Consider the following 15,481-nt stretch of genomic DNA (forward strand, 5'->3'; position numbering starts at 1 on the left):
TTTTGTCTGGTGCTTTATTTGGCTTTTGAGGAATGACCATTTTTTGTCCACATAGGTACTAAATTAATAATCACAATTCAGGAATTTTAGTCTTAAGTCTGATTTTTCCCTCCTAGGGATTTTTGTCAGTGCTGATATAATCAGCACAATTTGATTAGGGTATGGCAAATAAAACTTACTTCAGATATCATCTAGTATTAAGAATTCCCTAATACGTCATTAATATTTGAAATACTAGAAAATCTGAGTTAAACAGATTAAATAGTGTTAAATAGTGGGTCTTTAACCAGTGGGTCATTTTAAACAGTATTTCTGACTACACACTGTATGTTTGGGCTGCATCATCTTTGCCGCTCTTGAGATGCTTTAACTTTGCACTTCTCTGTGATGCTTTGGTTTATATTGACAGGTGTTACAAGTAACAGCCCCATGAATCTTGGTATTGTATTTACTATGGGGATGGTGAACAGTGTGATGCACTGTATATCTGGAGTCCATCCTCTGAGAACCCACTGAAGAGATTTATGCTCAGTTGTATAGGTTACAGTTGTGTAGACTAGGATATTTTGTGGTTTTTGTTTGTTTGTTTGTTTTTTTGACAAGTCTCTCTGTCACCCAGGCTGGCGTACAGTGGCATAATCATGACTCACTGCAGCCTTGACCTCCTGGGCTTAAGCAGTTCTCCCACCTCAGACTCGAGTAACTGGGACTACAGGCATGCACCACCACAATGGGCTAATATTTTTTATTTTGTGTAGAGATGGGGTCTTGCTATGTTGCCCAGGCTGGTCTTGAACTCCTAGACTCCAGCAATCCTCCTGCCTTGGCTTGCCAGAGTGCTAGGATTACAGGCCTGAACCTCTATGCCTGGCCAAGACTAGGAACTTTAAAACTGATTGTTTCTTTCCAAATTGACTGCCAGAAGTATGCAGCTGCTTTTGCCAAGTTTATGGCATGTAAATTTGTTACACTACTACCCTCTCATCATTCTTTCCTATCCATTATACTGCAATACCAACGGTGTTGGGACAGGAATTTCTCTCCTTTTCCACATTTTCTCCATGGCCCAGAAGATCTGCATGTTCATCATTCTTACCCATGTAGCCAAGTATAGGAGTTTCTGTCCCTCTACACACCCCCTTATCATAGGAAGAGTTGTTGGTCTAATTGATGAGAATTGTTACTCACTGAGCTATATAATCTAGCGGATGGATCACTCATGCATACCATGCTCGCTTCTCTAGCCTCTGATTTTTCATGTTCTAATATTGCTGGTTGCTAGTTCAACCAGATAAATATACCAGACAGGGCCTAAGGTCAGCCTTTTAAAGACAGTCCCAGTCATCCTGTTAGGTTCCTGTCCCACTGGTGATTGCGTATAGAAGGCAGGCCTGTGGTCCTTAATCATATAGCTGGTTAGATAACTAGACTCAGTTATCGAAGCAAATGTTGTAGACTGAGTAGTTTGTGTCCTCAAAAAATTCATGTTGAAATCCTAACAATATGGTGATTGTGGGAGGTCATGATGAAGGTGGGGCCTTCATGAATGGAATTAGTGCTCGCTCTCTCTTGTCCCTTCTGCCATGTGAGATGGTGAGGAAGGGATAAGGAAGAGGGCCCTCACCAGGAACTAAGTCTACTGGCATCTTAATCTTGGACTTCCCAGCCTCCAGAACTGTGAGAAATAAGTATCTGTTGCTTATAAGTTACCTAGTCTACAGTGGTCTGTTACAGCAACCCAAACAGACTAAGAGAGATGAGTAGACAGATATTAAATACAGATATTAAATGCAGATATTAAAGTTCTACTACAGATATTAAATTCATGTTAAACACTAACAGTATTGAGCATACTGGCAATTCTGAAATATCTAAAAATCTTTTATTGAATTCAATCAGAAGTATACAGTTTTCGGGATTTTTTTCAATTAGTATAGAAGTGAAAAGTTCTGTGACATATATCTGGACCAACTTTCTGAATTTGCAAAATGAATAACAAATATACAATTCTCATTTTATCAGTGACTTTGGCCAACAAGTGAAAAATACATCATTCCTTTTGATCTCCTGTGGGATCCCTATAGTTATTTCAAGTAAAGAACAAGAAAGATAAACAATGCATGAAACTACAGAGCAACAAAGAGATTTATAGCAGAAACACTGATTAAAATGATGACCATCCCAAACTCTGGAAGCAGCATTTTGCCCAAGGATGCAGAAGGATGGCTTTTGGGACCTGGAACAGGAACTGGACCTGGAGCTGTTAACGAGAATACACAGTCACCGACACATCATTTTTTACATCAAGTATCACCACCTATACAATATAACCTCAATATGTAAACAGTGACACTAAAGTTCAATTAGAAACTTACCTGAAATACTTCCAGCCAAAAGCAATTTTCAAATAAGTGTAATTCACTACAGATTTCAGGCTGTATTTCCATATGCAGTTGACCCTTAATATGGGTGTTGGAGTGCCAACCTCCACACAATGAAAACCTACATGTAACCTGATTCCCAAAAACTTAACTACTAATAGCCTACCATTGACTGGAAGCCTTACTGGTAATAGAAATAGTTGATTAACATACTTTATATGTATTATATACTGTATTCTGGTTGGGGCATGGTGGCTTACACCTGTAATCCCAGCATTTTAAGAGGCCAAGGCAGGAGGATCGCTTGAGACCAGGAGTTTGAGCCTGGGCAACATAGCGAGAGCCCATCTCTATTTTTAAAAAGAAAAAAATAGTGGTTTAGCACATATTTTGTATATGTATTATACTGTATTTTGGCCAGGCGTGGTGGCTCACGCCTGTAATCCCAGCACTTTGGGAGGCCAAGGCGGGCGGATCACGAGGTCAGGAGATCGAGACCATCCTGGCTAACACGGTGAAACCCTGTCTGTACTAAATGTACAAAAAATTAGCCAGGCGAGGTGGTGGGTGCCTGTAGTCCCAGCTATTCGGGAGGCTGAGGCAGGAGAATGGCATGAACCCGGGTGGCAGAGCTTGCAGTGAGCCGAGATCACACCACTGCACTCTAGCCTGGGCGACAGAGTGAGACTCTGTCTCTAAATAAATAAATAAATAAATAAAAATATGCTGTATTTTTACAATAAAATAGACAAAAGAAAATATTAAAATCATAAGGAAGAGAAAACATTTACAGTACTGTACTGTATTTACTAATACCCTAAGTTTACAATCTGTTTATAAGATGACTTATCTGTCTGAAATGGCTGGCAACTGCGGCTGCAGACCTGAATCTACATACCAAGCAATTCAACTTCTTCTTGTAATGTCATGACTTCTCTCTGCTTGTGAGACTTATGGCATCACTAGTAGCACTTCCTTTGAGTCCCATGGTGTTATTCAAGGTTTTCAGTATTGCACCAAACATGACAAAAAATACACAAGAACTGTGAGAGATCACTTTTTACTGTGATGTGCAATTTACTGGAGATGAACTCCTCGGAGATGTTTAGCAACACATGGTGTTTTAAGAGGATACTCGAAACACTTGAACTCACTGCAATAGCAACAGGAGGTGGCCATGAAATGATTACAATGATACAGTATGTACTATAGTTAATTTTATGCAGTTAAGTTTTAATACCACATCTTTACATTTACGTTTCTTTTGACTTTGAATGGTGCCGCATACGGTCTGTGTGCACAAATTTGGATAAATACTAACATTTTACAATAGATTTGTGTATGTTTTATGGTAGTAAATGATAAAAAGACTAGTATCTACATATATTTTATGCATTCATGACATATATATTTCTAGGCCATGCAGTTTGTCTGCAAGTTTCTTCAAATGGATGCAAATCTCCAAAAAAATTTCCAATATATTTATTGAAAATCCATGTATTAAGTGGACCCATGCAGTTCAAACCTGTGTTGTTCAAGGGTCAACTATATATCATCAAGGTTTGCTACGCTAGGTTTTATCTAGGATTTCACATGCTTTTACATTTCTATATAGCCAATATAATGATTTTCTGTTGTTCAAGTTCTCTAGTATATTTTTTAGCAATTTTTCTATTTCCATTTTCTATGTGTCTCTTCTATTTCAAACAAGATAACCACCAACATACAACTGGATATACAGTCATCCCTCAGTATCCTTTGGGGACTTGTTCTAGAATCCCTGAGGATACCAAAATCCACAGATGCTCAGGTCCCTTATATAAAATAGCATAAATAAATAAAATAGCTACACAGTATTTGCATACACCTACACACATACTCCTGTATACCTTATACCCTCTCTACATTTCTTATAATACCTAATACGATGTAAATGATATGCAAGTATTTGTTATACTGTATGGGATTTTTAATTTGTATTTTTTTTTCCCAAAAATATTTTCGATCCACAGTTGGTTGAATCCCAGAGGATACAGAGGGCTAACTATAGCTGCATTGTTTTTTAAACACTAATCTCTGCAAGATGATTTTTAAAAATGTTTTTCCCTCCATACATACACTACTGGAGAAACTCCTTCCCTTTCTTTTTTTTTTTTTTTTTTTTTTTTGAGACGGAGTCTCTCGCTCTGTTGCCCAGGCTGGAGTGCAGTGGCCGGATCTCAGCTCACTGCAAGCTCTGCCTCCTGGGTTTACGCCATTCTGCCTCAGCCTCCCGAGTAGCTGGGACTACAGGTGCCCGCCACCTCGCCCGACTAGTTTTTTGTATTTTTTAGTAGAGACGGGGTTTCACCGTGTTAGCCAGGATGCTCTCGATCTCCTGACCTCGTGATACGCCCGTCTCGGCCTCCCAAAGTGCTGGGATTACAGGCTTGAGCCACCGCGCCCAGCCAACTCCTTCCCTTTCATTTGAACTAGTGGAGAGGAGCAGTGGAGTCCATCCATAGGATAAACTGTTTCACGCTGCCCTAAACTGTTTTTGTTTAAACTACAGGGAAGCGTTGACTGGAGGTATCCAAATGGGATCACCACTCAGATATCATAAATAAAACCAAGAAAAATAGCCAGTAAGATTTGTAAAAGGCTTCATAGTATCAATGTACTTGCCATAGTTACAAACATGCAGTTAGATGTATACACATGGAGAAATGGATAGGCAGATGCACACATGCATTAGTACAGTCATGCAACACATAAACGATGTTTCCGTCAATGACAGACCACATGTATGACAGAGATCCCATAAGATTATAATAGAGCTGAAAATTTCCTACTGCCTAGCAACATCGTAGCCGTCGTAACATATTGTTTGGGGTGATGCTGCATGGCCAGTTGTATAACTGTATAGCACATACAATTATGTACAATACATAACATTTGATAATAAACAACTATGTTACTGTTTTATGTAGTTACTATACTTTTAATCATTATTTTAGACTGTACTCCTTCTACTTATTAAAAAACGTTAACTATAAAACAGCCTGAGGCAGGTCCTTCAGGAGAAACCCCAGAAGGCACTATCATAGGAGATGACAGTTCCATGCATGTTACTGCCCCTGAAGACCTTCCAGTGGAACAAGATGTGGAGGTGCAAGACAGTGACACTGATGATCCTGACCCTATACAGGCCTGGGCTAATGTAAATGTTTGTGTCTTAGTTAACAAAAGTTTAAAAAGTTAAAAAAAGGTGATAAAAAAAGGTGATTAAAAAAGCTTTACAGAATAGGATATAAAGAAAAAATATTTTTGTACTACTGTACAACGTGTGTTTTAAGCTAAGTTATCACGAAAGAGTCAAGAGGTTAAAATTAAGTTTATAAAGTAAAACAGTTACATTAAGCTATGGTTAATTGACTGTTGAAGGAAAATCTGTTGTGAATTTAGTGTAGCCTCTGTACAGTATGTATAAAGTCTACAGGAGTGTACAGTAGTGTCCCAGGCCTTCACATTCGCTCAACACTTACCACCCAGAGCAACTTCTCCGCCTGCAAGCTCCATTCATGCTAAGTGCCCTATATACCTGTACCATTTTTTAATCTTTTATATTTTTACCGTAACTTTTCTATGTTTAGATACACAGATACTTACCATTGTGTTACCGCTGCCTACAGTACTCAGTACAGTAACATGCTGTAAAGGTTTATAGCCTAGGAGCAGTAGGCCATACCATGTAGCCTACATGTGTAGCAGGCTGTACCATCTAGGGTTGGGTAAGTACACACTAGGATGTTTGCACAATGATGAAATCACTTAACACATTAATCAGAACATATCCCCATTGTTAAGCAATGCATGACTGTATGTTACCACAGACCAGTGGTTCTCAGGGGGGCAGCATTGCCCCAAGAGGCAGTTTGGACAATTGTCAAGAGTATTTTTTTTTTTTTTTTAAATAACTGCTAACAGTGGAGTGGAGGTAGAGGGCTAGATATCCTGCAGTGCTCTATTCCTGGACCATGAAATTTGACCAACTTCCTGCACGACTTTCAAATGGACTGCTAGACATACATGTAAGTTAAAACCTATTTAAAATAATCAAACTCAGAACCTAAAGCAGTTTTATGTATAAATATTTTTAATAGTTCTGATAAACATTAAACATCAGTTTTTATTTAGTATCTACTGTATTTCTTCATTTTCTTATACTTTCTGTATAGAGCAGCTTCCACTCCCAAATTTATTTGCATAAATAAATGTAAACGTCTGTCTACTTTAGACATGATGTTGATTTTTATGGGTACGAGTGCATCTTATCTATGGATCTTCTTTCGGGATAATATAAGGACTTTATAAAATACTGTTATAAAAAGGGAGAATTGGGTTGAGAACCACTGTTCTTTCTTTTTTAATATATATTTTCTTTTTTATTTTATATTTTGCTCCCAGTCTCCAGACTGGTGAGAACCACTGTTCTAAAGAGTAGAGACTCTAGGTACAATGGAAAATGATTATTGAAGAAACAAAGCTATACTGTCCCCAACACACACATGCACACACAAGCTTTTGGATGTGACATTCTACTCTGTTGTTAAGATGCCTGAGACCCTTGCAACTTTGTTCCCTTTATTGAGGAAAAATAAATTTCTCACTTTTTCTATATTACAGAAGCAGGCATTCATCAACTGAGGAAATGATATATTTCTTACTAGGATTGTTGATATTTCCTTGACTTTTATCTTCTAAAATATAAAGAGATTTTGAGTTAGTTATATTGTACATCTGTTTATCCAGAAAAGAAAGATCTGATTAAAAATTAAGCAAACTCGGTTATCTCTGGGAGTGGGTCTGAGGGGCAGGGTAATAGGTTTACGGGTATGTGTGGGGTTAGGGGAAGGGTTTAATTTGTTCTCATCTGTGCTCTTTGAATTTTTTTTTTTACCATCAATATGTGTTTACATTAAAATAAAAGTTAAAATTTTGTTTACAAAAAAGTATTTTCTACATATTGAACTTAGATTCCCAAGTACATTAATACCTAGTATTCATTGAGTGTTTACTGTGTGCCATGCATTGTGCAAATGCTTTATGTACACTGTCACCTTTACTTCTTAGTCTTATTAGCCAGGTATAATTATCCATATTTCACAGATATTCCTTAAAACATTCATGCAATGTTTTGAGGAATGCCATGCATAAAATCACGGAGGTAATTGGTGCTAGAAATATCAAATTTCAAATTTGCTCTGAATTACTATGCTATACAGATGCTTCTCGACTTATGGTGGGGTTGTGTCTCAATAAATCCAATGCAAGTTGAAAATACCGTAAGTCAAAAATGCATTTAACTCACCCAACCTACAGAACATCATGGCTTAACCCAGCCTACCTTAAACGTGCTCAGAACAGTTACATGAGCCTGCAGTTGGGCAAAATCAGCTAACATAAACTTATTTTATAATAAAATATAGAATGTCTCATGTAATCTATCGAATATTGTACAGAAAGTGAAAAAGAGAATGGTATGGGTACTTGAAGTATGGTTTTTACTGAATGTGTATGGCTTTCAGACCATTGCAAAGTCAAAAAATCCTAAGTTGAACCTGATAGAGCAGGAGCACCATCCTCTTGGACAAACACCGCCACTTTAAATTCCAGCTCCCTTTCTAGCCTCATGCATTTCAAGGAAATCACCTCTTCTAACTACAAGCAGACAGAAGGAGCAAACAGTAGAACACAGATAAAACAGCTAGGGCACAAAGGGAGGTGAGGGGAAAGTCTCTTGAGTAACTCCCAAACTTCACCCTCATACAATGGGCCCCAGTGAAACGGTGGGCCTTAATAAGCACATTCCTTTCCCTTCAGGTGCACTAAGTTAGGGAAGCTAAAAGCAGACTTGGGGAATATGCCTGCAGCTGCAGAACGATGTAGTATGGGAACAGACACACAACTCTCCCTCCCAGATAAGCACAACCAAGAGACACAGAAGCAGTCCAAGCCTCTGATAAACTCTCCCACCCTGAATCCTTAAAAACTCTTAGTCTGTAAAAAAGTGGGCCTCTAACCTCACTCGGCCAGAAGGCGCCTCTCAGGTTTTCTCTAAAATAGATCTGTCCTAACTGGCAAGCCACCTTTTCGTGTTTCTTTCCTCTTTCTTTAATTCTTACAGAACCATTGTAACTTGGAGACCATCTGTACTACCAAGTGTGTGCCTAGCATTGAAATATTATGATATTACCATATTTTAACAGCTTTGAAGCCAAATAGCAATTCTAGGTGCCCAAGATAGAGGTGGATAACTAAATCTGTTTGGAAGACAAGTGTAGCACAAAGTGAACAAAGCTTGAAAAGTTTGAGTCCTGGGTGTCTCTTTCTAGCCTATTATAAATTCCTTAATCTTCTTATGTTCCATGTTCTCATCTCTCAAGTGTCAATAACATTTATCTCATTGAGCTCCTGTGTACTGTTTTCACATCACCTTTTTAAAAGCTACACACAGCTTTCCAGGAGAGGGCACAATACACTGTAGTCCCAGCAAAATCTAGTGGCCTATTGGACGATACAGAGTGTGGTGAGGAGCACAGAATGGCTGGTCCCAGTATTGGCACACTGCACAGTCCTCATTCACAGTTCTTGGATGATACTATTTCTATGTCTACAGATTCCCTCACCCTGGGAAGCCTGCCTCATTCTGGAATAGACAGGCCCAGCTGGAAGCCAACTGTTCCAGTTTAAGATCAAGTGCCTTTTTTGATGTTTGGCCCAGAGAACCATAATAGCAGCCTGCTGCTCACACTGAAAGTTCTCAACGTTTTCGCTGTCTGGCTTGCAGACTGGGGTATTGGCAAGTGTACAGCCCAGATGTCTTCCCCAGACCCCGTAAGACTGAACTAACTGAATGATTATGGTAAAGGACTTAGAATCCATGGTGCCTCCACCCCCAGTAAAGAATGTAGTACCAGGTTTTTCATTCAGTTGTATCATTTTTATTCCTAAACAAGAAAGAGGTTTTCAGATAATAACAAAGGCAGCTACTATTTACTACTATGCTACTACCATTCATTTTGCTGGGTACTTTATCTCATTAGGTCTTTAATCAGCCCTGCAAGACAGAAGCTTTCCTCATTTTACAGATGTGAAAGCAGAGGCATAGAAAAGTGAAGTAACTTATATAAAGTTACTGAGAGGAAAGAGACAGAGGCTTCCTGAAGCAGGTCTGTCTGTCTACACAGCTCACGTTCATCTCCCGCCATGCCCACTGGCTGCTTTCAGATAACCACAGTTTGATGAGCAAGACCCCCGTGACGGCACTGTGCAAACCCAGGACCAGCGAGCTGAAGAGATGTAGATGCACAAGGTGTGTCATCAGTGTCACTAGAGATTCACTTCAAAGTTGTGGCCAAATAAATCCAACAGTACAAACTTGGGTCAATATAAAAGAGGTCCTGGACCCTTTTCTCTGAGCCTATGTTCTCTGAGCCTTTATTTAATAGAAAACGCTGTTTCTGTACACAGCATGCAGCTTCCATTGCCAGCAGTGTTACGTGAAGTTCAGCACTGTGTGGCTGGATATAGTTTTTAAGATGCCAAATATCTAATTTCTTTAACAGATCATCATTTCCATAATAACAAAACCTGCAAAAAATATTTTCAAAGTACTGCATGAACTCAGGAGAAAAGATTTTAAGCATTGGACAGTGGCTTGCACCCTGAGAGTCTATGGTTTCATAGTCCTTACAAATATTCCTGTCATGTACATGTGACTACTGATGGCTACATTTAATAGATGATAATTATGAGGCATAAACAGACCCGTGCATATCTAATGGTGACTATACTCCCCAAACTGGCATCTTCCCCTCTGACATGCCTATCAGTTGCTTACCAGGTACTGGAAAAGGTTCTGGAATTTTCATTCCTAAATGAGAAGGAAGTTTTCAGTGACTTACAGTTTGCTCCACTGAGTATAATTTTCAAACTCTTGTCTGCTGAGCTTAAGAGATGCAAGCACCCAAGGCCCTGATGCACTATAGTTTCTGGCTTTTTATTTAAAAGTTCTCCTTACATAAACCCTCATACAAATCCACACCAAGATTAGAAGAGTCGTCTGCCATAGCACTTCACTGAGCGTGTTTATGCCAGGAGAATACCGTGTTTTGTTACCTGGAGATACAGGCAATGAGATGTTAGCCAAGACTAACAGTCAACTTGTGCATAAAGTTAGGTTTCTATTGAATAATTTTTAGCTGTAGAACCCGGAAGGTGCTGGATTGATGCATCCAGATCCCAGGAGCCTTTCCCTCAGCCATATCCAGAGCAGAACTAACTTTCCTGCCCCAGAGACAATGTTCCAGGAGCACATGAATGCACAGGGGGAAAGGGACTTTCTCTACGCTTCCCCAGCTAAATATTTGTAGATGACTGGCAGGCAGCTATAAGGGAAATATTCATGAATAATAGTCTCATGACAGTATTCTCTTAAATGCGTGGGGAATCCTGCTCACCTCATTCTTGGGCTCAGGGAATAAATAGAAAGCTGTCTTACCTGGTATTTCGGTGGGTTCAAGGATTTTCACACCTAAAGGCAGAAATGAATATTGGTTTGTATTAAACAGTTATCTTATATTGTTAATACTCTCTTGGGTCTATCCTTCCTCCATTTCCAACTCAAAAAAAAAAAAAAAAAAGGCAGGGAGAAAGAAAAAAGAAACAGCAACAACAAAAACACCAACACCTTTCAGTGGCTCTTCATTCTCCATGTGACAGAGTCCAAACTCCTTAGCCTGGACTTTAAGAACTTCCACAATCTAACCCCTGTCTCTCCAACTTTATCTTCAGGAGGCAGTCCTAATACATCAGTTTGTGGATGACACAGTACTGGTTTTACATTTCTGCTTGGTTTAGCTCTATTGTAATTATAGTTATTAGCTCCGTGACTTTGGGCAGACTACTTAATCCCTCCTAACTTCAGTTTCTCATTTTGCAAGAGAAATATTTACTTCTTACGTTTGTAGTTAGTGAGGATTAAAGGAAAGACCGCATAAAAGTGCTTGGTACACTGCATGGAGCAAAAAAAAGAACTCAATAAATGAAGTCCCTTTCTTCTAGTCTAACTCATTCCTCAAACTCTCCAGGCTCAGTAATATTTTTTCTCTTTTTTGAGAGACAGGGTCTCACTGTGTCACCCAGGCTGTGGTGGGGTACAATGACACGATCATAACTCACTATGATTCTCCTGCTTACGCCTCCCAAAGAGCTGGGATTATAGGTGTGAGCCACTGTGCTGGCCTTCCACAATGTTCTTAATCCTAGGAACCCTCATTGTCTCCTAACCATGTAGCTAGTCTCAGTAAATAGATTATTTACCAGGTGAAACAGTGAGCCCCTGACTTTTTATTCCTAAGGATGAGAATAAGAACTATTTAGTAAAAAAATGCAATCAGCTTGAAAATTAATTTGACCTTATACTTGACTTCTGTAGTAGAAAACTCAGAACGTTTTGAGAAATGGCAGGGGACAAGGTAACAAAAAGAAGGTATTTAACCCACTGGAGCCTAACTGATGATAAGAACTAAGGCTAGTGACCCAGAATCTCTCCTAGGTTAAGCATCTCTTGTTCATTTTTTTAAAATTCAACCCAAAGACCTTGACCCAAAATTGTCATTATATGTAATATATAAAATATGCTTCCTAATTATATGTTATAATTTGGAAAAATACAGAAAATTATTAAAAATTAAAGTTCTCTTAAAACTGCAGATCTCAGAAATACTCTACTCATTCTTAACATTTTTGGTGTATTTCAATCATTTTGCTATGCATACATATGTATGCATATACATTTTTAAAAGTTGGTATCATACTGTATATGCTGTTTTATATCCAATTATTTACCATTGTATTAAGAATACTTTCTTCTATCTTTAGATGGTTTCAAAAACATGATTTATAAGTTGTCTAGTGTTTCATGATATAGATAGTATTTTATTTAACCATACCCAACGGTTGGACACTGAGGCTGTTTCTAAATTTTTGCTACTGTCAAATAAAAATTATAGGAGACCATCGCTTTAGACTAAGTTTCTGCAGTAGGCCCCAAAAGACCAGACTAAAAATTGACATGGAGTCGCCCATGCTAAAGTTCCACACCACCTAAACTAAGTTGTCTGACCTTCTAAGAAATTAGGAGAAAGAAATAACAGAATTTCCCAAACAGGCCAGTTTAAAATCTTCAATCAGCTTAACAAATGAAGTTCCTGCTGCTTCAATCCTTACACACAAAAAAGGTAGCCTGAAATAAACTGATGTTAACTAATCAGTTATTTTTCTACTGTTCTGTCTAAAAGTAACTAATATACTCTCTTCTTTGCTTCCACTTTCTTTGGCTCTTCTTTGTCTTTAAAGCCAAACTTCTGTGCTCAGCTCAATGGAACACTTATTCTATGGAATAAAGTGTTGTCCAATTCTAGAATCTCAAATAAAGCCAATTGATCTCTTTAAATTTGTTGTACTTTTGTCTTTTGACACTACCATAACACTGTGATAAGCATTTTTGTACACAAATCTTTGTGTTCATCTCTAATTTCCTTGGGACAAATATCCAAAAGTGTTTTAACCGAGTCAAAAGGTATAAACATTTTTAAGACGAGTAATACATACTACTAAATTGCTCTCCAAAAAAGTTCCAATTTATAATCTCACCAGTAATTTATGAGACTGTTCCTGTCCCGGTACCCTTGAGGACATCTGAGTAATTTTTTTTTTTCAAGACGGAGTCTCATCGTGTCACCCAGGCTGGAGTGCAGTGGCACGATCTCGGCTCACTGTAACCTCCACCTCCCAGGTTCAAGTGATTCTCCTGCCTCAGCCTCCTGAGTAGCTGGGATTACAGGTGTGTGCCACCATGCCTGGCTAATGTTTGTATTTTTAGTAGAGACGGGGTTTCACTATGTTGGTTGGGTTTCACAGGCTGGTCTTGAACTCCTGACCTCGTGATCCACCCGCTTTGGCCTCCCAACGTGCTGGGATTACAGGCGTGAGCCACCCAGCCCGGCCATTTGAGTAATATTAAAAATAAAACAAAAACAAATACTTGAGGATGAGATATACTTTGGATGTACTAAATAATCAAATGGATATAGCTAATGGCATATATTAATCAATATATGCTGGAGATAGAAATAAATACAAAGAATAGTCATTTTAATTTAGAAAAAACGACACTATTTGTTATGCCCTGCCCAATACCCTAGAGGTCACAAGAATGTGTGGAAAAATTAGCCACACCTTCCTCTGTTTGGTGGGATGACCTAAAGATTGTTAGACGGGAGAAACAGAGTTGCTATGTCATTTTTCTAAAGAATTCTACCTGAAATCCAGGAGGGTCTCTAATATACCAAACCAGTAAGCTAAGGTGAGCTCTGCCTTCCTCCCACTTTTCTTACCATGACATTCTTCCCTGTTCCCACATGTAAAGGGAGATATATTACAAAATGTAAGCCCCCAGAATTTATATAAATGTCTTACCACGGTCTTCAAGCTTCTGATTTTTCTCACCTGAGTCACAAAAATAAGCTCATCAGTTTTTAATGTTGGAACAAAACAATTGGCAGTTACTACAGCTACAGCAAAATTATTTTCAAGAAATATGAAAATATTCCCACCTGTAAAGGGAGGTATCTTGCAAAATGTAAGCCCCCAGAATTTTTTTTTTTTTTTTGACACGGAACCTCGCTCTGTTGCCAGGCTACAGTGCTGTGGCACGATCTCAGCTCACTGCAACCTCCAACTCCCTGGTTCAAGGGATTCTCCTGCCTCAGCCTCCCAAGTAGCTGGGATTACAGGCACACGCCACCACGCCCGGTTGATTTTTGTATTTTTAGTAGAGATGGGGTTTCACTATATTGGTCAGGATGGTCTCAATCTCCCGACTTCGTGATCTGCCCGCCTCAGCCTCCCAAAGTGCTGGGATTACAGGCATGAGCCACTGCGCCCGGTCAAGCCCCCAAAATGTATAAAAATGTCTTACCGTGGTCTTCAAGCTTCTGGGTTTTCTCACCTGAGTCACAAAAAAGAAGTTCATCAGTTTTAACCATGACACAAAAGAACTGGCAGTTACTATTGCTACAGCAAAATTGCTTTCAGGAAATATGACTATAAAGAACCATTTGATATGTCCAGGAAACTACCCTACTAAACTTACGTTGTCAATCAGAGTCTAAATGTACCTTAGCTAATGAGCTGGAACATTCTCTGCCCCCACTATTAAGAAAAGTATTACAAATAGCTTGTCTACCAGGGATCTCAAGGAGCCGAGAAAATGTCTATGTTGAAGAGTCAGCTAAAGTCCCTGTGAAGTGATCAGTAGAACCTGTGACTGCAATGGAACAATAAAAAGAAGGGCTGCTAAGAAGTCCTCAAGGTGTAAAGTGCTTCACTTCTATCAGGACAGGAAGTATCTTCCCAAACATGAAATAAACTGCGTGTTTTAAAAAGGCTGGAACCTCTTCTCTTTTCAACAAAGAAAAATTTACTGTAGCCACGTAAACCAAACACATGATAAGGAACTTACATGCAAAGAAATGATTTGGGCCATATATCCTTAAGTGGAAACTTTAAGAGCATCTAATCACCTACATATTTTAGTTAAATAACATTAAACATCAAGCATCAGCATATTTGAGAGATGCAAATATGCTGAGTTCTGTGTTTTCATCTGAGTATTTGGAGTCACATAGGTTCATTTCAATGACTGAATACAGAGCTGTACCTAAGAAGCCCCCAGAACTGGTCAAGAATGACTAGCTCTTCATTCTCACCACCCGTATTCACCAGAAAGTTTCCATGTTGTTCAGATCTCCAAAAAGCCAATTCTCTCATTTGAGAAAGGTACATTTCCCTAGAATAGCTTCTTTATTTTTTTCTTCGCATATAGGCCAAGTCACTGCTTTATATCTGCAAATATTCTTCAGCTAAGAAATACATTTGCTAAACAAGAAAGAGCTATTAAACATCCAGGTGAGGATTATTATTATTAACTTTGGAGACAGGGTTTCGCCCTGTCACCCAGGCTGGAATGCAGTGGGCGTGATCTTGGCTCACTG

At 38.9% G+C, this 15,481-nt stretch overlaps 1 protein-coding gene across 15 annotated transcripts in view; it reads right to left on the reverse strand.

Moving 5' to 3' along the window:
• Window positions 1–1,860: 1,860 nt before the first annotated feature.
• The window catches only part of ART3 (ADP-ribosyltransferase 3 (inactive)), a 38,043-nt gene continuing 24,422 nt past the window's right edge, over window positions 1,861–15,481 (reverse strand). For 4 of the 15 annotated variants that reach the window (XM_045392470.2, XM_065544549.1, XM_015450080.3 and 1 more), the window contains 6 exons: window positions 14,407–14,436; window positions 13,905–13,934; window positions 10,924–10,956; window positions 10,264–10,296; window positions 7,088–7,120; window positions 1,861–2,260 (listed from right to left, as the gene is read on the reverse strand). In XM_045392470.2, the coding sequence (XP_045248405.2) occupies window positions 2,127–2,260; window positions 7,088–7,120; window positions 10,264–10,296; window positions 10,924–10,956; window positions 13,905–13,934; window positions 14,407–14,436 (293 nt within the window). In that variant the 3' untranslated portion in view covers window positions 1,861–2,126. Of the gene's footprint in view, window positions 2,261–7,030; window positions 7,121–10,263; window positions 10,297–10,923; window positions 10,957–13,904; window positions 13,935–14,406; window positions 14,437–15,481 lie in introns of all 15 variants that reach the window. The other 11 variants (XM_045392473.2, XM_065544551.1, XM_045392468.2 and 8 more) reach the window with 4 other exon arrangements.

Source organism: Macaca fascicularis, chromosome 5 (genome assembly GCF_037993035.2).
Source record: "Macaca fascicularis isolate 582-1 chromosome 5, T2T-MFA8v1.1".
In the NCBI taxonomy this organism is placed as follows: domain Eukaryota; kingdom Metazoa; phylum Chordata; class Mammalia; order Primates; family Cercopithecidae; genus Macaca; species Macaca fascicularis.